At 31.7% G+C, this 26,916-nt stretch overlaps 11 protein-coding genes across 11 annotated transcripts; 8 read left to right on the plus strand and 3 right to left on the minus strand.

The window, feature by feature from the left end:
• The first annotated feature begins 1,401 nt into the window (after positions 1–1,401).
• BX663DRAFT_515754 (SIT4 phosphatase-associated protein-domain-containing protein) lies at positions 1,402–4,674 on the plus strand. The gene is made up of 11 exons (XM_051528488.1): positions 1,402–1,596; positions 1,701–1,778; positions 1,865–2,066; positions 2,137–2,271; positions 2,332–2,397; positions 2,475–2,584; positions 2,638–3,142; positions 3,206–3,387; positions 3,448–3,843; positions 3,918–4,032; positions 4,091–4,674. The coding sequence occupies exons 1-11, from the start codon at positions 1,460–1,462 to the stop codon at positions 4,526–4,528; spliced, it is 2,364 nt and encodes a 787-aa protein (XP_051380918.1). The 5' UTR covers positions 1,402–1,459; the 3' UTR covers positions 4,529–4,674.
• A 1,325-nt stretch (positions 4,675–5,999) lies between these two features.
• Positions 6,000–6,805, plus strand: BX663DRAFT_515761 (uncharacterized protein). The gene is made up of 3 exons (XM_051528489.1): positions 6,000–6,227; positions 6,291–6,393; positions 6,452–6,805. The coding sequence occupies exons 1-3, from the start codon at positions 6,213–6,215 to the stop codon at positions 6,622–6,624; spliced, it is 291 nt and encodes a 96-aa protein (XP_051380919.1). The 5' UTR covers positions 6,000–6,212; the 3' UTR covers positions 6,625–6,805.
• A 312-nt stretch (positions 6,806–7,117) lies between these two features.
• BX663DRAFT_515769 (uncharacterized protein) lies at positions 7,118–8,948 on the plus strand. The gene is made up of 4 exons (XM_051528490.1): positions 7,118–7,267; positions 7,329–7,360; positions 7,428–7,780; positions 7,987–8,948. Exons 1-4 carry the CDS (start codon positions 7,187–7,189, stop codon positions 8,898–8,900), a joined length of 1,380 nt encoding a protein of 459 aa, XP_051380920.1. The 5' UTR covers positions 7,118–7,186; the 3' UTR covers positions 8,901–8,948.
• Positions 8,949–9,192: 244 nt separating this feature from the next.
• BX663DRAFT_553581 (uncharacterized protein) lies at positions 9,193–9,696 on the minus strand (the record flags this gene model as incomplete). Its single annotated transcript, XM_051531458.1, has 3 exons — positions 9,193–9,321; positions 9,403–9,488; positions 9,564–9,696. The coding sequence occupies 3 exons, from the start codon at positions 9,694–9,696 to the stop codon at positions 9,193–9,195; spliced, it is 348 nt and encodes a 115-aa protein (XP_051380921.1).
• Positions 9,697–11,679: 1,983 nt separating this feature from the next.
• BX663DRAFT_515784 (tRNA intron endonuclease) lies at positions 11,680–12,606 on the minus strand. Its single transcript, XM_051528491.1, has 3 exons — positions 12,493–12,606; positions 12,295–12,432; positions 11,680–12,223 (listed from the first exon to the last, which is right to left on the minus strand). Exons 1-3 carry the CDS (start codon positions 12,563–12,565, stop codon positions 11,895–11,897), a joined length of 540 nt encoding a protein of 179 aa, XP_051380922.1. The 5' UTR covers positions 12,566–12,606; the 3' UTR covers positions 11,680–11,894.
• Positions 12,600–14,364, plus strand: BX663DRAFT_515789 (Ribokinase-like protein). Its single transcript, XM_051528492.1, has 9 exons — positions 12,600–12,831; positions 12,935–12,965; positions 13,051–13,096; positions 13,184–13,237; positions 13,309–13,321; positions 13,386–13,702; positions 13,767–13,887; positions 13,955–14,072; positions 14,174–14,364. Exons 1-9 carry the CDS (start codon positions 12,750–12,752, stop codon positions 14,343–14,345), a joined length of 954 nt encoding a protein of 317 aa, XP_051380923.1. The 5' UTR covers positions 12,600–12,749; the 3' UTR covers positions 14,346–14,364.
• Positions 14,365–14,459: 95 nt separating this feature from the next.
• On the plus strand, positions 14,460–14,885 carry BX663DRAFT_487923 (Phox homologous domain-containing protein; the record flags this gene model as incomplete). The annotated part of the gene is made up of 2 exons (XM_051524781.1): positions 14,460–14,565; positions 14,641–14,885. The coding sequence occupies 2 exons, from the start codon at positions 14,460–14,462 to the stop codon at positions 14,883–14,885; spliced, it is 351 nt and encodes a 116-aa protein (XP_051380924.1).
• A 158-nt stretch (positions 14,886–15,043) lies between these two features.
• On the minus strand, positions 15,044–15,923 carry BX663DRAFT_553585 (uncharacterized protein; the record flags this gene model as incomplete). Its single annotated transcript, XM_051531459.1, has 5 exons — positions 15,044–15,221; positions 15,288–15,359; positions 15,417–15,718; positions 15,769–15,834; positions 15,894–15,923. The coding sequence occupies 5 exons, from the start codon at positions 15,921–15,923 to the stop codon at positions 15,044–15,046; spliced, it is 648 nt and encodes a 215-aa protein (XP_051380925.1).
• Positions 15,924–16,006: 83 nt separating this feature from the next.
• On the plus strand, positions 16,007–17,211 carry BX663DRAFT_515796 (uncharacterized protein). The gene has a single exon (XM_051528493.1). It carries the CDS (start codon positions 16,056–16,058, stop codon positions 17,109–17,111), a length of 1,056 nt encoding a protein of 351 aa, XP_051380926.1. The 5' UTR covers positions 16,007–16,055; the 3' UTR covers positions 17,112–17,211.
• A 65-nt stretch (positions 17,212–17,276) lies between these two features.
• BX663DRAFT_553587 (uncharacterized protein) lies at positions 17,277–18,277 on the plus strand (the record flags this gene model as incomplete). The annotated part of the gene is made up of 3 exons (XM_051531460.1): positions 17,277–17,398; positions 17,488–17,552; positions 17,610–18,277. 3 exons carry the CDS (start codon positions 17,277–17,279, stop codon positions 18,275–18,277), a joined length of 855 nt encoding a protein of 284 aa, XP_051380927.1.
• Positions 18,278–19,980: 1,703 nt separating this feature from the next.
• BX663DRAFT_438496 (uncharacterized protein) lies at positions 19,981–26,548 on the plus strand (the record flags this gene model as incomplete). The annotated part of the gene is made up of 4 exons (XM_051523281.1): positions 19,981–20,212; positions 20,308–20,859; positions 20,967–25,165; positions 25,334–26,548. 4 exons carry the CDS (start codon positions 19,981–19,983, stop codon positions 26,546–26,548), a joined length of 6,198 nt encoding a protein of 2,065 aa, XP_051380928.1.
• Between the last annotated feature and the right edge of the window lie 368 nt (positions 26,549–26,916).

A 26,916-nucleotide genomic window follows, 5' to 3' on the forward strand; every position in this document is an offset into this window, starting at 1 on the left:
TAAAAAAATCCTAATCTACTATAAGCACCCTACATTAACAAATTGAATCATACAATTTTCTAATTCCGGATCTTTTTACAGCAGCGAAAAAAATAAATATAACGTTCTTGTCATCTGGATGATATATACCTGAGTTAGGATTATTCTTGGTATATGAGAACACTGCATATGCGATACATAATAAGCGTGATTCTAAATTCAAATGCCATTGTAAACATGTGTATAAATAAATATATATAAATACATATACATATATAGATATTACAGACAGAATACACGATATACAAGATGATAGCTGTAAATGATTTCAGTGTTACACTATGATGGCGATTTATGTATGTTTATATTGTTTGATAATAGATATATACAACCACTAAATAAATTATGCCAACATGTGTTCGTTTCCTTGATCCAAAGAAAAGTGTTTTCATCCTCTCCATTATTTGATGTAGTGAGAAGGAAAGAAAATGGAAGAGGAGACTTTGTTACCAGCATGTCTATACAAATCACTAGTCTGGGCACTCTTTCTTTTTTTTTTTTTTTTTTATTGACACAAATAGTCCAAGTTAAATATGAATAGTCTAACATTCTATTATTATAATGATGTACAATTCACGTTAAATTAGATTTCTTTTAGTCATTTCAATATATTAGCACTTGAAACAAGAACCTTTACACAGCACCATAAAAAAACTATTTTTTCTTTTCATTTGAATTCTTTATTATTATTGTTCCATACCATTTTCTTTTTGTTTCTTAATATTTATGCTCTAGTTAAAATGAAGACAAAAAAAAAAATTGCTTATATCTTTTGTTATATATGTCTTATGAATTTGAACAAATGGATACTATATTCCTTTCTCTGTTTTCTAAATACCTTTGACACATAAGGAAGACGCTATACTTGATTGATAGGATGATAAACAAAGAGAAAGATTTATATACTGAATCCTTATGTAAAATTTAGCTTCTTTCTCTCTTCTTTTATATGGGATCAAAGCTCTTGATTTTTTTTTTTAAAAAACAATCAATGATAGATGGATGGAAACTAATTAGACTCTAGTTGCAACCAAACGATATAATGATAATTATGTAAGGAACAATAGCATCTATTTCAAAAAAGATACTGTTTTGACTTTTCAACAATAAGCCAATAGATGCTTGATTATTATATGATTCAAACTCCTTTTAGCTGCCTACTACTACTACTGCTACTACTACTACTACTATTACCACCACTAGTACTACAACTAGAAAAAGGGCCTACGTCTAGCGAAAGAAGTCCCATGTAGCGGGCGGGCTTTAAGCAGGATTTATTTATTTTTATAAAACAATGAATTATTCAACTCCATATTTTTGATTTTTATTTTTATTTTTATTTATTTATTTATTTATTTATTTATTTTTTCTTTCTCCCTCTTCTTTCTTCTTTTTCATCAGCATCATCAGCAGCAGCATCATGTTCTGGCGATTTGGATTTAATAGTTCAACTTTAGATAGTTTACTAGACAAAGATGATGTAACTTTAGAGGATATCTTGGAGGAAGAGGATATACTTCAAGAAGCTAAAACAATGAATCCAAAGCTTGTTAACTTGTAAAATAACGCGTTTTATTATGCATACGAAATTACTAAAAGAAAAAAAAACCCTCCCCCCACACACACGCACACATATATACATCTATTATTACTTTATATAGTTTGAGTAAACCTGAAATCATAAAGGCATTATTAAATTACATTGTTTCTAATGACTTGGAGGAAAATAAACGATTCAAGTAAGATTTCCCTGAAAGTTTCCCCCCTCTCCCATTCACATTATATACTTATGTGTGTATGTATGTATGTGTGTGTTTTAAAATAGGTATCCATTTCTTGCAAGTGAAATTATAGCTTGTGAAATTCAATCCATCATTGAAGCCATTGTTATTGAACATAAACAAGATCTTTTAGTTCCTTTTTGGTCTTATCTTGACCAACCCTCAACAACTGAAGGACTTGACTCTTTACAAGCCTCTTACTTTTGTAAAACAATTGGAGTTTTGTTATCAAAATATCCAAGTGAGGTAATTAAAAAAAAAATGTTGACTTTATGTTTACATTATTACTAATAAGTTTTTTATTTTCTTTTTCCAGCTAATGACATTCATTCAATCTGATTCTGAGAATTTAAATAAAATTTTATCTCATTTACAAACCTCAGCTATTATGGATTTGTTGTTAACCTTGATTCGAATGGAAGAATTACCTGAAGGAAAAGGAGTTGTTAAGGTATAAACATATCTTTCTTTGAAATGGATACTATTATTGACTCCACATAATTTAATTTAGTGGCTAAGTGAGCATGGGTTATTAGTAAATTTAGTGGATAGATTAAACCCCTATCTTGATACTGAAGTAAAAAAAAAAAAAAAAAACAAAGATAGACTACTGATACCATGATAAAAAGCACTAAATCTTGGATATTTGTTTAGGAACATTCTATTGCTCAACAATGTATATGCGATATTATTCGCTTGTCACAAACCAGTTTACCTGAATCACAAAGTATTGGAAATAATGATTTAATTATGGAGCTAAAAAGGTATTATTATTGGATACAAATAAAATAACTCTTACTGAAAAAAAACCAAATAGTGAAGCTATAATGCAAAAATTAGCAAATTTCATGTTGGATCCTAATGCCCCTAATGCTACCTCAACACTCATCAATGGGGTCTCTATTATTATTGACTTGATTCGTCATAATAATAGTGACTTGGAAAATGACCCATCTATGACAGCTGCACTTTATGATTATCAATTAACCAACATACCACGTAGTACTGTTTCATTAGGAGAGATGTTAAAAGTCATGGCAAATCATATATCTGATTTTACTCACCTCTTATTAAAGCCACGATCTGTTCATGGTACTATGCAAACAACATTAGGTGAACTTGAACCTTTAGGCTTTGAACGGCTCAAGATTTGTGAACTCTTTGCAGAACTCTTACATTGTTCCAATATGTCTAACTTGAACGAAATACATTATGAACAATATACACCAAATCAACAAGAACAACAACAAGATGATCATTTATCAGTTGGAGATTATCTTAAATCTAAATTTGTAGAGAATAGAGCAATGCCAATTTGTATTGTAAAGTATATACAAATAAAATGAAAATAATAAACGTAACTAACAAGCAAATTCCCTTTATAGGATTTATTTTTTGCTTTTCCATGGAACAACTTTTTACATTACGTAATCTATGATATGCTACATCAAGTCTTTAATGGACGTATGGATATTGGGTTAAATCGTCATTTAGCTATTTCTATTCTAAAAGATGGACAATTAACAGAAAAAATAATCGCTGCACAAAAATCGAATGATGAAGCATGGTAAAAGAAAGAAAGAGAAAAATGAAAGCCATCCTATTTCTAATATGTCTACTTCTTTAGTGCAAAACCAAAAGGAATGAGAGCTGGTTATATGGGACATTTAACATTTATTTCGGATGAAATTATAAAGTTATTTGAAGGGTATCCTGAAACAATTGTCCAAGTCATTAAAGATGATATTGATATGGAAGGATGGAATCATTATTGTCAAAATGAACTTAAAGATACCAAAGAAAGAGATCAGTTACCATTAGGTGGATTACGTCCAAACAATGAAGATGATTTGCAACATAGTGAAGATGAAGAAGATGAGGAAGAAGATGAAGAAGATGTAGCTATGAATGGTTTGATAGAAAACAACACAGCTGCTAGTCAATATTCAAGGTTTTTAGCTCAACGAGGAGGAGAAGAAGGTCATTTTGATGATAATGAAGAAGACACAAATCACTGGATAGCGTAAGAAGAAGAAAGAAAGAAAGAAAAAAAAAAAAAAGAAAACTAAAGAATTCAAAAATCTTATATTTATTTAGTGGTAGAGATGATTTTACCAATAAATGTAATTCAATTCAAATTAATTTACATTCTTATGACGACGACGACGACGAAGAAGAAGAAGAATATAACAGTAATAATGAAGATGAAGAGGTAAAAAAGGACATGCATAAAAATAGACAAAAAGACCTTATGAATTACTTTTCGTTAGGATGCTCATTTTACACCAGATTGGACACGTAATTTTTCTAAATTTTCACAACCTACATCACTTCGTCGTATTCCTAGTCATAATAATGAACATCCTAAAGACATAGATGATGACAACAATGCTGTTGATGTTAATGATGACGATGATGATTTTGATCATTTAGCTGATGCAGAAGAATTAGAAAGAAGAACATCACTTCGTTATAGAATTGCCTCGAGTAATAAAATACAAAATGATGATGATGATGATGACTTTGGAGAATTTGAAAGTGCTACAGAAGATAATAACAGTCAACAATGGAATTTATTAACAGAAAATTTGGAACAATTAGATATAAATCCGTTAACAGATGATGACGTTGTAAGGGCCATAAAGACAAAAGAGGAAAATGGACTGAAAGAGTATCAACATGATGAAGAACAAGAAGGAGAAGTCTAGAAAGTAAAAAGAACCCTTTCCCTTCCCTCCCCCTCTCCTTTGTATAAACTTGAGTCTCTTTCTCTTTTCTTTTATTATTATTATTCTTATTTAATATTGTATTCCTTCGTAATAAATATAACATGATAGCACATTTCTACTTCGTCATAATGTGATACGATATTTTTTTTTTTTTTTTCAGGGACAACAACAATTAAGTTTTGTGTAACATAATTGACAATAGAGAGTATGATGTAATCGATTCTATCTCATCGCAATTGAGTCATGAAATAGGACGACTAGACCTTTCTCAATTCATTTTGTCCTGGACTATCATGATTGGACAATCAAGTTTAATCACTGTCTTTTTATTCAAACTCCGATAAAAAGAAAAGAGAGGACTGGACATCAAAGAAGAGACTTTTAACTTGTTAATGATAATTCATAAAGGATGATTCGATGGCGACTACTAAATCCCCCTTTTTTCTCTAAGCTTGCAGTCATTCTTGTATGAATACTTGTTATGCATAAAAATAATCGATGTTTTACAATTATATATGTATGGTTGCTCATAGTATCTGAACTGTCAATTTCATATTTGTACATCAATAGTGAAAATATATTTTCTTATTTGTTTGAATTAATTATTTCTACTGCAGTCCGTGAATCCGTCCAAAAAAAAAAAAAAAAAAATCATAATTGTAAAATGCTTAAGTAAAAGTGTATCCACTCAAACCAAGCCAGTATTGGAAAACAATTCTTTCTATATAACAATAAGAAGAAAGGAACAAGATAAACCTCCCCTCCCCTTAAAAAAAAATGAAGTTAAGATGGATGCAACTACCGCTTATATTGTAAAATTCATGAATTATATTATATCAGCAGGAAAAAAAATAAAAATAAAAACAGGACGTCTATATTGCCATGGATTGGATTCATCACTTGCACTTTTGCTGCTAAAGATGTAAAGTAGCGCAGTTACAAGCCTTTATGTATTCTACCGTCTTATTTGTCCTCTTTTTAAATTTTATTAAAGAATGCTGATCAAAAGTTCAAGTCGTACATGAAGTAACATTCTTTGACAGAGAAGGGCCAATTGAAGTTAATGAGAGCGGCTGCTTGTAAGATTGCCTCAGTATAGCAATTCCCAGGGGGGGGAGGGAGATGTATTCAGGTCATTCAATAAGTTGCTCAGCTAAAGACTATTTTCTTTTCTGAATATCGGTTCAAGAGAATCTATTTTCTAATAATGATGACCTGGAAAAACCAAAAAAAAATATATTGTACCTGAAAATAAATAATTTGTTCACAAAAAAAAAAAAAAAAATCATCCGAACAACTTGAACTCAAAATATTGCATCATAAAAGAAAGCACATACATACATTTTCAAGCCCAATTAAAATTATTACACAAAATCTAAAAAAAAAGTTAAGAATAGACAGGAATGATGACCGCTGCCGCAGAAAGTATATAATAGCTTTATTCCTCCTTCCTTCCTTCCTTCTTTTTTTTTTTATTTATTTAGTTTCTTTTATTTCGGTCATACTTGTATATAAACATGAATAAAAAAGGTGATAAATAACTTTTTTTTTCTCTCTTACGAATGATAATAATAGACTAAATTACATATTCATAACAGATCAAAAATCAAACTCCTGTAAACATAGTTTTTCTCCTGAAATTAAAATCATATCAGGAACAGCCATGCGACATTACAATGTAAGTTCATAAAAAAAAAACATAGATATTAATTTTGATTTATTCACGCTTCTATACACATAGGTTGACACTTTATTCATTATAAATAATAAACTTAAAGGGAAAAGTAAAAGCAATCAAAATGACTCTAAAAAACGACAGGATTTTCTTGAAAGAAACAGAAAAGGTAGTGGTCATCATTATCTTTAATAAAATAAATAATACTCAATTTTTATCTTTAACAGCTGCATTAAAATGCCGTCAAAGAAAGAAACAGTGGATGTCTGATTTAGAAGATCAAGTTGAATTTTTATCGAATGATAATGAAAAACTTGAATTAGAGGCAGATGCTTTACGTAAGGAAATTAATGAATTAAAATTTCTCTTGGTGACGCATAAGCATTGCTCGATTATATGAATTACATAGTCATTATAAACATCTATTTTACGCTTATTTCAACACACACACACATATATACACACATATATACTTGTGGATTTCTAAGAAAATGCCAAGAGTATATATGCATACATTTATACATACATACATACATACATACATTTATTATATTAAAAAAGAATTTTATAAAAAACTGTTATTATAAATCAAGAAGGAAACACAATCTACATTGTTTGTAGATCTTTCTATGTTTTAAAAGAGATAAATTCTATTATATATTCATCTTATACGCTTATTTATGAAGAATTGGGTTCCTTTGTAATTAAATTAGAGAGGAAGGAGGGGGGGGGAGGAGGACACCTTTATATTTAACTTTGCTTAATCATAAAAGAAAAAAAAAAGGGGGGGAAGTAAGTTCTTTATATGATTCTATATAGAAATTAAAGAACACATATTTACAAACACATACACACACACATATATATATATAAATATATGTATTTATACACATATAAAACAATGAAGATCATCATTTCTTCTTCTTTGTTTTTTTTTTCTTATTATTTTTTTTATATTATAAATGCTTTATTCACAAATTATTAATGTATTACCACATAGAATTTTAACAAGTTTATGGACAAAGCAAGAAACTCGAATTTCGGTAAAATAATGTTATGAATATATGCACATAGTTATAGACTTTAATGTTAACAATCATATAGCTTTCACACCTCATAAACTATGATAATAAAAAGTAAGATTATATACTATATTCATGTTAAATGAGTAAAGACTTATTCATATATATATATATATGATAGTGAACAACCTGCAGCTATAACATCTAATTTCCTATGTAATGAATTACCTATTCGATATACACATATATTACGTTTATTATCTACATTATCACCAGAGACATTAAAGTCACCCATTATTCGACATGTAGCGCATAATTATTTACGCGATATTTGTACTTTATTACATCCTTCTTTAAAAGAAACTTCACCTAAAGCATTTATCAATGTTTTAACTGATTTACGTCAACGTCAATCTATTAATCTTATTCGACTTAAATATGCTCTTTTATCATCATCCTTTTCTTCTACCACGAATACTATTCAACTCTTAGAGAATTTGAATACAATTGGCACTGGTATTTATCTTTTACTTGGTAAGTAACACACTCTTCTTTTACCTCCTCTCCTCTTTTCCTTCCCCCCCCCGAATTTTTTTTTTCTTTTCCATCCCCCTCCCTAACATGAACCCTTCTCTACTATTACTCCTTCCCGCCCGCCCCTTGCAATTATTCTTGGCAAAAAAAAAAAAAAAAAAAAAAAAAAAAAAAAAAAAAACTTTTTTGCTAACATTTACCAATAGATCAATATGTTTCATGGAATTTCAATAAAAACGATCATGTACAACCTATTTGTCCTGAAGAGATAGCTCAGAAAGCTGTGTCTGATGCACACGATATGGTATCGACTACTTTAGGCACGAGCCAAATTCCTAAGATTGAAATTATTAGAAAGAATATGTATACAAAGGATACATCCTCCTTTGTCTATATCCCTAGTGTCTTTCATCGTATTCTTTACGAAACAAGCTTATTAGCATTAAAAGCTCATGTATTTCAACAACAGGGATCATCATCATCACCTACTAAATGGTTTTCGTGGCTTTTTAATAAATCACCACCTAAACTTTCCATGTGTTTATTTGGTGGGCCTACGAGTATTGGATGTCGATTAGAGACAAGTGAGCCCCTGATAGAGAGAGATCTATTACCAGATATACCACGTGATGTATTGGGTATACCTACCTCTGCCTCTGTTCTTTCCACCATGACCCAAACTCAAGGAGAACGACGACGACGACGACGACCACAACAACAACAACAACAACAACGGCTTTTACCTCATACAGAATGGATGAATGGATGGCAGGTAGCCAAATCATTGGCCAATCATTGGGGTGGACAACTCAACGTTGTCTCAGCAGAAGGATTAGGATCCAGCCTCTATTTGAGTTTAGATCGTGATACAAGTCTGAGGGAACAATATCCTACTAATTCTAATTTTATAAGGGGTGCATCAGCAGAATTACTTCGACACGATCGTCGTGTATCTGCCATTGGCTTTACCTCGGTCCAAGCAGCGACTGCTCAATTAGATGCCTTTCTATATGCTATCTCTGATCATCATTCACCACCACCACCAAACTGGCATGAGACGCAACAACAGCAACCTTATCATCATTCAGTTTCTTTAATGGCAGCAGTTGGTCATGCTTAACTATATATATGAATATGTCAAAAAGAAAAAAAAAATATATATATATATATACATTCCTTCAATTATCAAATTTATTTATGAAAGAGAAAAATTTTCATTTTAATAGTTTTGTATATAATTCATTCTATTATTCTTATATAGTAATAAATGAATGATAGTGTAATGCAATAATAATAATAATAGTAATAAAGTGTGGCTTTTATTATGATGTTATGAGTGTGGCTAATACAATAAATAAATATGTTTTAAATATATATATACAAATATGATACAAAAGGGCTTAAATTGGTTATTATCTTAATCTAATAGGTTTAACTTTTGTAATAGAAAAAGATTTTGCTTTAATCATGACACGACTCTTTCTTGTTATTGATTCTTGTGGATGATAAGTCACTATTGGAGCTCCTTTACAATCCAGTGACTAAATAAAGGATATTAGTTAGTTTATATTAAAAGAAAGAAAGAAAGAAACACATATATACGCTTTTAATCTAAACTTTACCCGATAAAAAGTAATTTTAACTAAAGGATCATTTAATTCATATGAACCTACTCTTTTGGATGCCAAATTCCGGCAGAATGAAGATGCTATTATTATTATTATTATTATTTAGTAAATAAGCAGTGTAAATTAGTTTACATAATTGATTAGATGGGTAGTACCGTCATTGTTTGCACGAACAGTTTGAACTTGTCCTTTGTTATCTGGTCTAGAAAAGAGTTGCATTCTAAATTGATATGGTCGTTTATGCCAAGGCGTCTCTATGGCTACTACAAAGGTAGATAGAATATACATGACAAGACAGATTAATATGAATTTATTCATAATATAAAGATAAAAATAAAAGTAAAAGTAATAAAAATAAAAAAATTGATAGCATTGAATTTACATATTTATATTACATGTAAACATTTAGACCGTTGTAGTACCCAAAAAAAAAAAAAAAAAAAAAGTATAAAACAAGCCCTTTTTTTTAAAAAAAAAAAAAAAAAAGCAAAAAGTTAATTATAGAAACTACGCCAAGTGCACTTTTACATTCACCTGATATATCAAGTATATATAGTCATAAAACATAACTTGTACGATTTATAATAAACAAGCCAAAAAAAAAAGAAATAATGTTCACTTACATAATAAGGAATTCTAATAAATTAAATCTACCGCTTTTTGGCTTTATCATATTTATAGTCTTATTGTTATTATACTTTTGTTACTAATTATAGAAGATGTTTTATATCTTGTTGTTGTCTTTCTTTATTACACACGAACACATTTTTTTTTAAGTATAATAATGACGTTTCATATTTGATGTGTAGACAACACTACTAAAAATTACTTTTTTTTTTTATATATTTGTATATATTTTTTATATTTTACTTTCCTTTTCGATGAATTTCACTTGTATAATACGTAAATATTTTAGTATCTATAAAGTTTGATCTATAAAGGAGTATTTTTTTTTGTACAGAGTCAAAAGCAGCAGAATACTAGTTTTATTTATTTATTTATTTTTTTTTATTTTATTGCCTTGGAAATAATACGGGGTTTTCTCATATCTTTAGCGCTCTTTGAAATCGAATTAACATTTTTTTGACAGAACTGACCAAGTTCTTTTTTTTTTTTGTCTTTGCGAGTTTAATTTCAATGACAGATCAGGTTTGTGTTTTTTTCTTATAAATAAAATTTAAACCCAATGAACAAAACTAATAAACCATTTGTCTATCAAAATTATCTGGTAGGGGGAGGGGGAGAGGAAGTTGGTTAAGAAATAAAGGAATCAAAAACCTTTGATGGGCTCAAGGAAAAGGAAATCTAGATAGCAGAATGGAGGGAGAGTGGCAGAGTGTAAGGGGACCTATCGATGATCAACTTTTGAGGGTGCATACATTCAATTGAGAAAGCCGTTGAACCTATTGTTTTTTTTTTATTACAGTGCAACAACTGATTGATTTCGTTTTCAAGAAAGAAAGAAAAAAATTGAATTGTCGGCTATTTGAATTGTCATATGTGTGTGTGTGTGTGTCTTTTTTTAATGGTTTCTTCAAAGCAGCATAGATAACACTACAGGAATATATGGGATAGCTACTTGATTCCCGGGATTGTTACTTTAGTAGGTGTTCCAATGACAGCACTAGCCCAAAAAAATTTTTTTTTCTCAAGTTAATATGAAACCCAGTTTCCTCTCTCTCTCTCTAATATATATATGTATATACATACATTTATACAAATATACATAATGTATAATCCAAATCTGCGCCATTTCACTTCATAAACCAAATCATATCTTATCTGTAAACTGGTCTCATAATTTCCTTCATTTTAGTTTTGAAGATGGGCCTCTTGAGAGACAGAGGCATAGTATCCTTCAAATGATGATTTGAGTTGTGTCTTTGAATGAATAGAGTCCATAAATTGTTAGTTAAAGATTCAATAGTGATATCTTTAGCAAGAAACAATCTGGTGTGTGTGTGTGTGGGGAAATCCTTGTCAAGTAACTTCTTAATATATACTTCTCAGACTCAACATATTTGAATTTTATTTCGAATTAAAAAAATATATATATATACGTATACATATATAATTATCCAATGTCAGTATTTCATATATAAATATGTATACACATTGTATTATACTTTAGTTTTATATTCTCAAATTTATATATGATTAGCACTAAATATAATTAAGGAGACTAATCTAGAAATATTCCAGTCTCAAGGCTATTAATTAAAATATTTATGGCCCTATTTATTTGTCAAAGTATGTCGAGCCATTATAGTTGTATGATATAAATGCTCTTCTTTAACATGAATATCCCTTTTTCTCTTAAAAATACCTTCTTTACAACGTTATAGATAATGTACTTTATTCATTATACAAAATATTACGTAATAAACTATTTTACTTTACTCTTTGAAAAAAAAAAAAGATGATGACAAGTTGCTGTGAAACAATTCATATAATATACACTATACAATCATCCATTTGTATTATTTCTAAAATCCAGCCCATTCAATGGAATAAGAAAATACTTGATCTTCATCGACAACAGAAGCAAATACAAATATCTTTTTCACATTAGTCGCCACTCTTCCTGCCGCTATGATGTCAATGGGCAAAATGATCTCCTTTGGCTCTTTAACAGATACAATGTAATCACTATGAACACACATGGGGTCATTACTATATAATACAAAATCGCCACCAAACTTGATGCCGTTTGTTAAATAAAAGCCCATCGACCAAAAATGATCAAAGATGATGGCTCGACTTGATGTTGATGTAGGAGGCAAAGAGCGAGATGAAGTAATCAAAGTTGCCCAGCCTAAGATAGGAATTATTGGAGCATGGTTAAGATTAATCATATAACACTCACAATCCATACAATGGGATCACCTTTTTTTAACAACAACTCAACTTCTTCTTGTAATAATATGAGTGGTAATCCAAAAAAAGTGTTTTGTGATGGAAATGAAGGTAAGGTGCCGTTTAGTGCACCTACAATACGGTATTCACATCGCAATTTTTTTACATCTAATCTTTATATAATTGAGAGAAATTATTGTAGAGGGGACAACTACATTCTAGTTTTACCATGAGCATTAAATATAAAGTATTTATTTCCAAATTGCTTTATTTGGATCAAGTCCTTTTCTTCATTTATCATTGAAAAAAATTTCAAAGAAAAAAAAAAAAAGAAAGAAAAAACTTACTGAAATAATTATTTTATCATTATGATATTATTTTGTCAAGTAGCGGTATTCACGAAAAAAAAAAATGCAGATACGTATATATACATTACTCTTTTTTTTTTTTCTTAAACTTCTTTTAAAATTAATTAAATTCTCGAAATGCCAGCAAGGATTCCAGATCTTTCCAAAGTACGTCAAATTGTTCCTCCTCTTTCAAGTAAATTACATAAAGGCCAAGCAGGTAAATTCACATTTCCCCCCAAAAAAAAAATGAAACGAAAAAAGCGAGAAAAATAAGTTTATTTGTTGTGTACTAAAATGAAACGTCCATGTATATATTTCAGGAAGAGTAGGCGTTGTTGGTGGTTCAGAAGAGTATAATATTTATTTACTTTTAGCTTGAACCTGCATATTTATTTGTTTTTATTTATTTATTTATTTATTTCACTATTCATTGAAGGTATACAGGTGCACCCTATTTTAGTGGTATAGCTTCTATGAAAGTGGTAATAAATAAATGTAGGATACAATACATAAAATAATATATTCTAAATCCTTTTTTCTAAAAAAAAAAAAAAAAAAAAAAAAAAAAGGGTGTTGACCTTTGCCATATCTTTTGTGAACCTGGAGCAGGCACTGTTATCAAGGTAAATGCAATATAAATTCTTTATTATAAAACATAACATTTATTTCCTTTCATTTCCCTTACAACTTGTAGAGTTATTCACCAGGTATACATACACTCATAAATAGATAAAGACACACATCTACTTATTTATAATAATCATGATATAGACTTAATTGTTCATCCTTATCTTCGAACAAAAGAAAAAAAGGAAACTGACTTAACAGTTGATAAAATTGTTGAACGAGTGACAAGTGTATTTTCAAGAGTACATGTCTTGGTAGTTGGACCTGGTCTATCAAGAGATGAAGTCATGCAGGATACAGCTAAAGAACTAATTAAAAAGGCGCGTGAACAAGATATGGCGATTGTGATTGATGCGGATGGTCTTTATCTTGTTCAACAATATCCTGAAACAGTGAAAGGATATAAAAAAGCTGTATTAACTCCTAATGTAGTTGAATTTAAGCGACTTTGCGAAAAAATGGTAATATATAGATGATTTTTTTTTCTTTTCATAAATGAATCATATCTTATATTCTATATGATAGAATGTACAAATGAAAGATGAAAAAGAAAAAGAGGAAATTGCTAAAGAGCTGAGTCAGGCATTAGGAGGTGTTACAGTAGTCCAAAAGGGAACAGTCGACTACATTACTAACGGTGACGAAGGTAATTTAGATATATTCGAGCGAGCATTATACAAATTATATGTTTATATTTATATATCAAATTAAAGTTTTGAAATGTGATATTGATGGTGGTCTAAAACGTATGGGAGGACAAGGAGATATTCTCTCAGGTGCTATTGCGGCATTTTTAGCATGGGGTAAAGCATACGAAAATAATGTTTGGGAGTAAGTAGTCAAACACGTACACACACACACACACACACAAAAGGGTAATTAAACAGATTAAACATATTTTCTTTTTTTTTTTTTATTGGAAAACATAATAGACATTCAAATGAAGTTGAAACTAAAGATATTGCTTTATATGCTACTTATGGAGCTTGTCATATTACAAGAACGAGTTCAAGATTGGCCTTCCAAAAGTATGGTAGGTCCGTTTTAACTTCACATATGTTAGAAGAAATTGGTGCTAGTTATGATCAATTTATGAAACACTAAATAAATAAATAAATAAATAAATTGTTTATATATAGTTTTCTTTTTTTTTCTCTCTCTCTCTCTCATTCTCTTTCTGTTTCTCCTTTCTTTTTTTTTTTTTTTTAATAATAAAAGATGAAGGTATCTACACTCAATACAAATACAAATAATACTATCGAAGAAAGAAAAGGTATTCCTGATTCTTTTATCGAAATTGAAGTTAAAGCTCCTCAAACACATGGTAAATAAATAAATAAACAAATACATACATACATAATATATACACATATATATCCTAATACAATCATCACTGTAGGTAAAGGATTTAATATGTACACAGATTATGAAATTGTTTGCAAAACCAATTTGCCCATGTTTCACTTTAAAGAGTCCACAGTAAGAAGAAGATATAGTAAGTTTGAATCATTAAAGTTCAAATTGGAAGAAAATGATTATGAAATCAAGGTACCCAATTTACCTGGTAAAGTCCTTACAAATCGATTCTCCGATAAAATCATTGAAGAACGAAGACAGAAGCTAGAAAAGTTCCTACAAATGTAAATAAAAAAGTAAATTCAAAGAGGAAAAAAAAAAGAGATAATAACAGATTCTTATTCCTTTTAATGATAGTCTCTGCAGTAATATCGAATTAATACAAGATTATGAAGAGTCAAAGGCAAGGCTTATTGTCAAATTCATTCAAGGGGTTAGATTTTAATTTAGTTATTTTTTATTCTTTCAATGTCATCTTTAGTTGCTTGAACTCTATAAATTAATCGATGATATGCATTTGTTAATATCTCAAATTCAGGTCCAAGTTTATTGTATTCTTCTATTCGCTGACTCGTATATTTTAACCTTCTTTCTGCTGCCATATATTCTTTTTCTAAAATGTTTCTATTATATGTTATTAGTTAAAATAAAGCTTTGTAAAAAAAAAAAAAAAGAAAAAAAATAGAATACTTTAGTGATACAAGTGCTGTTCTCATTTCTTCATCTTCATAAGTATCAAGTAGTACTTTTAAATGAAGAATTCTATCATATAACGTTTAAGTACAAAGTGTGAAATGTATGTATATATGCATGTATTACTTGATGCTTATAAGTAATGTATCGACTAGAGTTGTATAATAATGATCTAAATCTTCATTTTTATCTTTTTCTGACTTGAATTTGTATTCTTCAATAATAGACCATGTTACATCTAATAGCTCTAAAGCAGTTTTGACATAATCTGTCACCTTCAATATTAACTGACTTCGTTTTTGATTCATTTCATCTTGCACTTTTTCTAATTGTTCTACAGTTTCAGGTATATTAACCATGGATGATAAAGAAATGAAATCTGAAACTTGATTATATTTTAATTGTATTGCTTCATTTAAAGAATTTTCCTAATTAATCAAGTTAAAGCTTTGAAATATTATAAACTTGATTTTATTACTTTTAACTTTTTGATTTCATTTAATAAGATTTCATTTTTGAGACGATTAAAATTATTTGCCTTGGCCTAGTTAAATTATAATTATAAAAAATATTTTTGAATTACTTGATGTTTAATTCTGTTACATTGGTTAATTCTTGTTCAAAAACGTTCATGTTTTTTTTAATAATAAAAAGAAAAAATGCACAAACTTTATAAATAAAATTTTTGTAAATATTCATTTTATTTTATTTTTTTATTTTTTTTTTCATTTAAAAACTAGACATGGTGGAATTTGTAACATAAAAATGACCCATCAACAACTTAATTCTATTTTTACAATTGTAGTGAGCGACACAGCTTTTCAAATTAGTTGGAAATCACTCATCTCTGATGGACCCAGTAACTTTTTTACACGGCATTTCATAAAGTCTAATTCTCGCATCATTCACGTTGATCGTAATCCAAACACATTTACACTTATTATGAAACATCTTCGAGGCTATCCGATTGTAGCTCGTGATGAATGTGAACATCAAGATCTTCTCAATGATGCGTATTTTTATGATCTTAAAAGACTCAAACAATATCTTAAAGAGTTTATCTATCTTAATGTGGGTGGTACTCACTTTAGACTACGTTGGGATATCTTTAATAAAGATGGACATAATTATTTTACGGGACCCCTTAAGCATTCATTACTAGCACCTCATCCATCTCCAGGTGAGGCTCTACCTTTTACAATTGAACGTGATCCAGAGACGTTTAAGGATATGATTCGACACCTTCAAGGTTATCATATTGAAATTCGGGATGAACATCATCGACAGTCCCTTTTATCAGATGCCGAATTTTATTTATTTCGAAAGTTACGAGATCAATTATGTAAAAGTGAGAATAGACAAGAAGATGAGATTCTTATGTTTATAGAGGATGTCAGACCGGCCTCTTTCCAAAAGATAGGTAACTGTATAGGATATGAAAACGATGGACGTCTTTATGAGTCATTATTAGTAGAAATAGATGATGTGAATGTAAGATGGTATGGTGGCCATGTATTTTTATTAGAGAAACATATAAAATTACCAAAGGATCCAAACTGGTCCATTTTAGAAACCATCACGTTGGACCCTCATTGTGCTATTGTGATGGACGACAAGATATGGAATCTAACAGAGTTTATTGAACAGCTTTCTAATTCAAACCAAAATTGGTTTGGTATTGAAAAGTCCATTGCTAAAGTCTTTCCCGTCGTTTTAGAATCGTTATCAAAGCAAAGGTTATCCTTGTCTATTCTTAAGATGCAGGTTATTTTATCAAGGACACAGGCTAATATGAAGCGTGAATTTTTAAATCCTTTATAATTACCATAAAAGGAAAATTAGAAATCGGGTAGATTGCAGAAAAAATTCGATTTTTAAATTATCATAATAAAGTCTAGTATTTTTATTATTTATTTATTTATTATTTATTTTATTTTATTTTTTTTTTTTATTTTTTTTTTTTTTGTTGTTGTGCTTTCTATAGAAATGAAGGATTTGCTTTTAGATGATTCACTGTCTACTTTAATATTAAAAAAGAGTAAACGAACTTTTATACGTCGGTCTTCTCATCAGCGTCATATTCCAGCTTTCTTATATAAGCTGTACAAGTAAGAAACCCCTTTTTATTTATTTATTTATTTATTTATTTATCTATTTATTTATCTATCTATTTTTGGTTACTTGTCTATTTTACAAGTATGGTAGAAGATAATTCAACAAATCAATATATTCAATGGTGTAAAGAAGGGACTTCATTTGTAGGTAAATACCGATATACATGCATGTATTGCCTTTTTTAACTAAAGAAATCTATTCTAGTTTACAATGATGAAGAATTTGCTACAAACATATTGCCTCACTTTTATAAACATAAAACGTTCTCCTCATTTATTCGACAACTGAATATGTATAATTTCCGTAAAATACCTCGTACCTCACTCTGGCAATTTGAAAATCCCTTTTTTAAACGTGGTCAACCTGATTTACTTGCTTCTATAACTCGAAAAAGAAAGTCACAACAAACTCCCTTATTAGGTGGTGATGATGATTTGAAAGGAATTTTAAAGAAAGAGTTAAATAAGCTGAAAGAGCAACAGACAAACATGTTAAACAAGTTGAAGACTCTACAAGGACAACGTCAAATGGTGTGGAAGGAAAGGATGAAAGTGTATGACTATCAACAAAGACATCAACAAGTGATTTCCAAAATTTTACAATTCTTAACCACTCTTGTTGTCTTTAGTAATCAGCATCACATAAAAAATGTATTAGCAGCAGATCATACACAAGCTATGTTGGGTCAACAGGCTCATCCATTTACTAACACTACTACTTCTACTTTGATGACTGATAATGTAACAATACAGCCTTCTATAGTCACAAATGGCTATTCTTCTTCTTCTTCTTCCTGTTTAGATACTATTCTGTATTATACATCACCTCTAAATCAGTCTTTTATAAATGCAGCGAATACAACTTATCCTTAAAGATTAGAATCATATATGATGATAACATTTAAATCCTCTCTCTCTCTCTCTGTTTCTTATGTAATATATACATACATACATACACACACACACACACACATACACTCATACACTCATACATTTATATATTACTTATTAATACATTGAATTATATGTAACGGTTCACAAATAATTTCTATTGTAATAAGCCTGTTACGCATTCAAAATAGGTTTCATTAATAGCCAATAAAAATAGTTCAATCTTTCCTGATGATAGAAATGGCAGATATCCTATATAGCTAAGAGCGTATTGTATTAATCTATGTATATATGAACTTGTATTGTTTATTCATTCATAAACAAAAGAAAAGAAAAGGAAATATATAAAAAAAAAGAGAGAGAATTGAGTGTAAAGATAAGGAAGAAGCTATCAAGTAAAATATATACGTGATTTCCCGAACTTATCCGAATTGTAAATATCAAACTTATATATCTATTTACTATATAATAAATAAGAAGCCAATCCCACTTTTAAGAGTGTTCTATATTCAACCAAAAAACTTGCTTGAATCAAGATATTAAAACAGTCCTTTAGGATAAAAGGTTTATTGCATATCACCAATTGTCAATACTATCATTCTCTCTCTCTGTATATAACGTCTATCGTCAATACTATCATTCTCTCTCTTTCTGTATATAACGTCTATCGCCAATACTATCATTCTCTCTCTTTCTGTATATAACGTCTATCTTTAGTTCGCTTACATGTTGAATAGATCATTCAGAAAGACAAAAAAAGTTCATCCACAATGCTTAGAGAATGAGTGAATGCTTTTATGTTCAAATCATGTGAGAAAAAAAAAGACGTTATTTACATAAGCAAATTGTGTTTTATATACTTGTTAAAGACATTTGTTGTAGATATATAAAGTGGCTTAAAAGATCATGTTTTTTTTCTTATTAGAAAAGGATCCATAGCTGATAGACTCATGACTTGTATCTCATTCATTAAAAGCCTCTAAAATCAACGTATATCTTGTAATGTTGAATAAAATTATAAAAAAATAAAAATAAGAATATAAAAAAAAAGGATTTGTACAATTCGGGAAGTTTTTACAATGCAAAGATCCGACATACAAAATATGCTAAAAAAACAAAAACTAATTACAGATAAACTAAATTAAGTCAAATTAATATATATGATAGAGATTGGATCCATGCAGTTCATTGGCTAGATTTATCTATGTTAGATTTGTTACATAAACTATAAAATAAAATATCTTGTGTACATTTATTTTTTTCCCGTTATCTTATCAAAAAAAAAAAAAAAGCCATATTATAATTATACTGGTTTAACCCCTGCTGCTTATTAAACTTTATTTAAACATAAAGGATCGGTTTCAGTTCCCCACACACACACACACACACACACACGCACACACGCGTGCACACACGCATTAATAAAATAACATACGTATTAAGTTTTATCCTGGTTTGATTATCTTTCCCAAAAAAAAAATTTGCATGTGATGCCTTTTTTTTCCTAAAGATCAAAAACTTTTCTTAAAAGTATTGTATTTTATTGGTCATTTAGTATATAAAAATGATAAGAAGTTTGATGAAACTTTAAATACAAATCTTCCCTTTTTTTTTTTATTTTATTTTATTTCCCTTCTTTCTTTCTTTCTCACTTAAAAATCTTAAATACTCCTCCCTTAAAAATAATGACAATAACAACACATAATACTTCTTGGGCAGAATCTATTCCATCTGCTCAAGGTTTATATAATCCTGAATATGAAAAAGATGCTTGTGGTGTTGGTTTTATGGTTCATATAAAAGGCGAACGTTCTCATAAAATTTTATCTGAAGCCAGTCATATCCTTTGCAACATGACTCATCGTGGTGCTAGTGGTGCTGATATTCGTGATGGTGATGGTGCTGGTGTTATGACAGGTAAATAAATGTTTGGTAAACAAGTTTTTTTTTCTTTTCTTTTCTTTTTTAATAAACAAAAATCCTTTCCTTTTTCTTCTTTTTACAACAATAAGGTATTCCTCATCAGTTCTTTGTCAATGAAACATCGCGTGAATTAGGTATTAGATTGCCTCAAGAAGGTCATTACGCAGTAGGCAATTTATTTATGAAGGGAGAACAAACATCTATTATGGAAAGTCAAAAAGTATTTGAACAGTTAGCAGATGCCCTCCATTTGAAGGTACTTGGTTGGCGTAAAGTACCTGTAGATTCAACTATCATTGGTCCTGCTGCTCGTTCTAAGGAACCAGCTATCATGCAACCCTTTGTCATCCTCAATAATGATGTTGAATTTGATGAGCCTTACTTTGAGCGTCAGCTTTATGTCTTGCGTAAACATGCTACTCATACAATCACAATGAAGAAATGGTTTTATGTCTGTTCACTTTCAAATAAGAATATTGTCTATAAAGGACAGTTGACACCTAAGCAAGTATATTCCTATTTTCATGATTTAAATAATGTACAATATACCACTCATTTTGCCTTGGTTCATTCTCGTTTTTCAACAAATACATTTCCTTCTTGGGATCGTGCACAACCTATGCGATGGTGTGCTCATAATGGTAAGTTATTAATAAATAATAAGGAAAGCGGAAGTTTTTTTTTTTGATTAATTTTTATTTTATTTTATTCATTTATTTATTCTTTTTTTTTTTCCCTTTTGTTATAGGTGAAATTAATACAGTACGTGGTAATAAGAATTGGATGAGATCAAGAGAAGGTGTGATGACTTCAGATACCTTTGGAAATGAATTAGATCTCCTTTATCCAATTATTGAGGAAGGTGGATCTGATTCTGCTGCATTTGATAATGTACTCGAACTCTTGGTCATCAACGGTGTCTTGACATTACCTGAGGCTGTCATGATGATGATTCCAGAGGCATGGCAAAATAATGAAGCCATGAGTCCTGACATGAAGGCCTTTTATCGTTGGGCTGCTTCTTTAATGGAACCCTGGGATGGTCCTGCTCTGTTTACCTTTTCGGATGGTCGTTACTGTGGTGCCTCATTAGATCGTAATGGTCTTCGTCCTTGTCGTTACTATTTAACTTCTGATGATATCATGATCTGTGCCTCTGAAGTAGGTACCGTCTTTGTGGACCCTGAAACAATTGTTGAAAAGGGTCGTTTAAAACCAGGTCGTATGTTGTTGGTAGATACGATAAAAGGTAAAATCGTAGATGATCGACAACTCAAGTTACAGACAGCTGCTAAACGTCCCTTCCGTGAATGGATTGAACGTCAAGCGATTCATTTGAAAGAGGTTGTGAATCGATATGATAAAGAACGGCAACAGCAACAATATGAATTGGATGAAACAACGGTTCAAACAGATCCTCGTCTCAAGGCCTTTGGTTACACACTTGAACAATTCAATTTAATCATAGCTCCCTTAGCTTCTACTGGTAAAGAACCCCTGGGTTCGATGGGCAATGATACCGCTCTAGCCTGTTTAGCTGAACAACCTCGTCTCATCTATGAATACTTTCGTGAATTATTTGCTCAAGTCACAAATCCACCTATTGACCCCATTCGTGAAGAAATTGTCATGTCACTTGAATGTTATGTGGGTCCAGAGGGGAACATCTTGGAGATAGCTGAGGAGCAATGTCACAAGTTGGCTTTATCTTCTCCCATTCTATCTATGGACGAATTGGCTGCAATTCAACGTATGGATCAGCATTATGGTTGGAAGGTAGCTACGATCGATATTACATTTGATAAGACAGAAGGTGTTGAAGGTTATGTCAATACCTTGGAACGTATCTGTCAAGAAGTCTCAGAGGCTATTCAAAATGACTACAAAATTCTTGTCCTCTCCGATAGGGCCGTTAATAAGGATCGTGTTGCCATCTCTAGTTTAATTGCTGCAGGGGGTGTACATCATTATCTGGTACGTACTAAGCAACGAAGTCGTATTGCATTGATGGTTGAGACAGGTGAAGCAAGAGAGGTACATCATTTTTGTGTTCTATTAGGTTACGGTGTAGACGCTATCTGTCCTTACCTGGCTCTAGAGGCCATACTCAAGTTACATCGTGAGAGAGCTATTATCTCAAATGATTTAACACCCAAGCAACTGATCTATAACTTTAAAAAGGGGATTGATAATGGTATTCAAAAAGTCATGTCCAAGATGGGTATCTCTACCTTGGCCTCTTATAAAGGTGCACAAATCTTTGAAGCCCTTGGGATTGATGATTCCGTCATTTCACGTTGCTTTTCAGGTACAGCGAGTCGTATTAAGGGTGTTACATTCGATATCTTTGCCTTAGATGCCCTAACATTACATGAGGCCGGTTATCCATCTCGTAATAAAGTTCAGCCTGTATCATTACCAGAATCAGGTGAATACCATTGGCGTGATGGCGGTGCTCCTCATATTGCCGAACCCAACGGTATTGCAAACTTACAAGATGCTGTTCGACAAAAGAATCAATCCTCCTACGATGCCTATTCACGTAATGCTTATGAAGCTATCAAGAGATGTACCCTGAGGGGTCTGTTGGAATTTGATTATGAGAATTCAAGGCCTATACCCCTGGAGGAGGTGGAAAGTTGGGATAAGATTGTGAAAAGATTTGTAACAGGTGCCATGTCGTATGGTTCTATCTCGATGGAGGCTCACTCATCTTTAGCTATCGCCATGAATCGTTTAGGTGGCAAGTCTAATACAGGTGAAGGTGGTGAAAAACCTGAACGCTCTATACCATTAGAGGATGGCTCCTCAATGCGTTCTGCAATCAAACAAGTCGCCTCAGGTCGTTTTGGTGTCACGAGTTTCTATTTATCTGATTCAGATGAATTACAAATTAAGATGGCACAAGGTGCAAAGCCGGGTGAAGGTGGTGAATTGGCTGGTTCCAAGGTCTCAGAGGAGATTGCGTCTACTAGAAAGACAACACCTGGTATTGGACTTATCTCTCCACCTCCACATCATGACATTTACTCTATTGAAGATCTTAAACAGTTAATCTATGACTTGAAATGCGCTAATCCAAGATCGCGTGTCTCTGTCAAACTGGTATCTGAGGTCGGCGTTGGTATTGTGGCTGCTGGTGTAGCAAAGGCAAAGGCAGATCATATTTTAATTTCAGGTCATGACGGTGGTACCGGTGCCTCTCGTTGGACAGGTATTAAATATGCTGGTTTACCTTGGGAGTTGGGTCTTGCCGAGACACATCAAACATTGGTGCTGAATGATTTGCGTGGTCGTGTGATAGTCCAGACAGATGGTCAAATCAAGACAGGTCGAGATGTGGCGATTGCCTGTTTATTAGGTGCTGAAGAATGGGGTTTCGCTACTACACCTCTTATCGCTCTCGGATGTATCATGATGAGAAAATGTCATTTAAACACATGTCCTGTAGGTATCGCTACACAAGATCCTGAGCTTCGCAAGAAATTTGAAGGTACCTCTGAGGATGTGATTAACTTCTTTTATTATCTGGCTGAGGAGATGCGTGGTTACATGGCCAAGTTGGGTTTCCGAACCGTCAATGAGATGGTAGGTCATGCGGAAAGACTCAAGGTGAACGAATCCTTAAGGACCTTCAAGACGGCTAACCTTGATCTCTCTCCAATCCTTACACCTGCTGCCTCTCTTAGACCTGATGTAGCAAATTACTGTATTACCAAACAAAAACATAACTTGCATATTCGTCTTGACAATTACTTTATTGAAGAGTCTGAAGCTGCTCTTACGAATAGCCAGCCTGTTATGATTGAAGCAGATGTCGTTAATACTGATCGCGCCTTGGGGACAACACTCTCTTATCATGTCTCTAAACGTCACGGTGAAGCTGGTTTACCACCTAAAACGATTCATATTAAACTTAGGGGCTCAGCGGGTCAATCCCTGGGTGCCTTCTTGGCTCCTGGCATCTTTATTGAGCTTGAAGGTGACTCTAATGATTATGTTGGCAAGGGTTTGTCGGGTGGAGAGATCGCTATCTATCCTCCCAAGAATTCAACTTTCAAGTCGGAAGAAAATATCATTGTAGGTAATGTCTGTCTTTACGGGGCAACAAGTGGACGTGCATTCTTTAGAGGTATTGCAGCAGAACGTTTCTGTGTTCGTAACTCAGGTGCTTCTGCTGTCTGTGAGGGTGTAGGCGATCATGGTTGTGAATATATGACAGGTGGTCGTGTTGTGATTTTAGGATCCACAGGTCGTAACTTTGCTGCAGGTATGTCCGGTGGTATTGCCTATGTTTTAGATATCTCTAGCGACTTTAAGGAAAATGTCAACAGAGAGATGGTTGAATTAGAAACTGTGAATGAACCTGAACGTATTGCTGAACTTCGTGATTTAATTGAGGATCATCATCATTATACAGGATCTCAAGTAGCGGATCGTGTTCTTAAAAACTTTAATGAATATCTACCCAAGTTTGTCATGGTGATGCCTACTGAATACCGAGCTCTCTTGGAAAGGGAGAAGTCCCCTAAAATCAAACAACAAAATTTATGTGAGAACTTGCACAAGAAAGTTGAACCTATTGTTGAGGACTTGGAAGATAGCGTATTAGGTGAAGAAGTGATTTTAGCTCGTCGTGCTAAACTTGACAAGGTACGTGGCTTTATGAAGTATAAGCGTAGAACAGATAGATACCGTGATGCTAAAAAGCGTACCTTGGATTGGGAGGAAATCAATCATCGTTTAACACGTTCTCAATTACATGAGCAAGGCGCTCGTTGCATGGATTGTGGTGTCCCCTTCTGTCAATCTGATACTGGTTGTCCTATTGGTAATATTATTCCTAAATGGAACGAGCTTGTCTATAAAGATAATTGGAAAGATGCCTTAGATCGTCTTTTAATGACTAACAACTTTCCTGAATTTACTGGTCGTGTTTGTCCTGCTGTAAGTTTTTTTTTTTTTTTTTTTTTATTTTTTTATTTTTTTTATTTTTATTATTTTTTTTTATTTTATTTTATTTTATTTTATTTTATTTTATTTTTTCTAAAAAAAAAATTGTTACTAATGTCATCTCCCTCTTTATTTATTTTTATTTTATTTTATTTTTTTTAGCCTTGTGAAGGTGCTTGTGTATTGGGTATTAATGAACCTCCAGTAGCTATTAAGAGTATTGAGTGTGCAATTATTGATCGTGGTTTCGAGCAAGGCTGGCTTGCTCCAAAACCTCCAGTTCAACGTACTGGTAAAAGAGTAGCCATTATCGGTTCTGGTCCAGCAGGTTTAGCAGCTGCTGATCAACTTAATAAAGCAGGACATCTTGTTACTGTCTATGATCGTAATGATCGTATTGGTGGTTTACTTATGTATGGTATTCCAAATATGAAGCTTGATAAAAAGATTGTTCAGCGACGTGTTGATCTTTTAGCAGCAGAGGGGATCCAATTTGTTCCTAATGCTCATGTTGGTGTTGATGTGGATATTCATAAAATTCGATCTCAGAATGACGCACTCATTATTGCTACAGGCGCTACTTGGCCTCGAGACCTCAAGATTCCAGGTCGTGAAGCAGATGGTATTCATTTCGCTATGGAATTTCTTCAAGCCAATACCAAGAGTTTACTTGATTCAGGTTTGAAAGATGGCCATTATTTATCAGCAAAGGGCAAGCATGTGATTGTGATTGGTGGAGGTGATACCGGTAATGATTGTATTGGTACCTCTGTCCGTCATGGATGTAAATCAGTGATTAATTTTGAATTATTACCACAGCCACCTGAGACACGTGCAGCCTCAAACCCTTGGCCTCGTTTCCCAATGGTCTTTAAAGTGGACTATGGTCACTCTGAAGTTCGTGAACATTTTGGTAAAGACCCTCGTGAATATTGTGTTCTTTCAAAAGAATTTGTTGTCGAAGATGGCCATGTAAAAGGTATCAAGACGATACGTGTTGAATGGACAAAGGATGAAGCAGGACGCTGGACGATGGCTGAAAAGCCTGGAACAGAGCAATACTTTGAAGCTGATCTTGTATTGCTTTCTATGGGGTTCTTGGGCCCTGAAGAAGCAATTATCAAGCAATTAGAAATTAAACAGGATGGTCGATCGAACATTGAGACACCCAAGGGACAATACGTTACTTCAATACCTGGTGTATTTGCTGCAGGTGATTGCCGTCGAGGTCAGTCATTGATTGTTTGGGGAATTAATGAAGGGCGAATGTGCGCGCGTGAAGTGGATTACCATTTAATGGGAAATACTTATTTACCTGTGACGGGTGGTATTCAACAACGTATCTTGCCTAAACTTGCAACTGGAGTGGCTGCCTAATTTCAAAATTTGTACAGAAGCTTTTATATATATATGTATATGTATGTATGTATGAGTATTTATATAGTATATTAAATTCCACTTATTGTTAGATATGTATCAAATAAATAAATAGTATATATTATTATATATTTTTTATTATAATCAAACATATAATGTAGTAAAGGATGATAGTAATTTCAATACTTCTATTTGCTATTATTAATTAGTAATAAGCCTTTTTACACTTTTTATCATTATCATTATTATTTCATAAACTATCATGTATATGAAGACATTCTTCATTAAGCTATAAATATATTTGATTTTAGATACAGTATAAAACTATAAAGTATTGTAATTTGCTATCTGAGTATTTTTTTTGTATT

The sequence above is a fragment of the Cokeromyces recurvatus genome (genome assembly GCF_025118155.1).
Source record: "Cokeromyces recurvatus strain NRRL 2243 chromosome Unknown BX663scaffold_20, whole genome shotgun sequence".
Classification (NCBI taxonomy): Eukaryota; Fungi; Mucoromycota; class Mucoromycetes; order Mucorales; family Mucoraceae; genus Cokeromyces; species Cokeromyces recurvatus.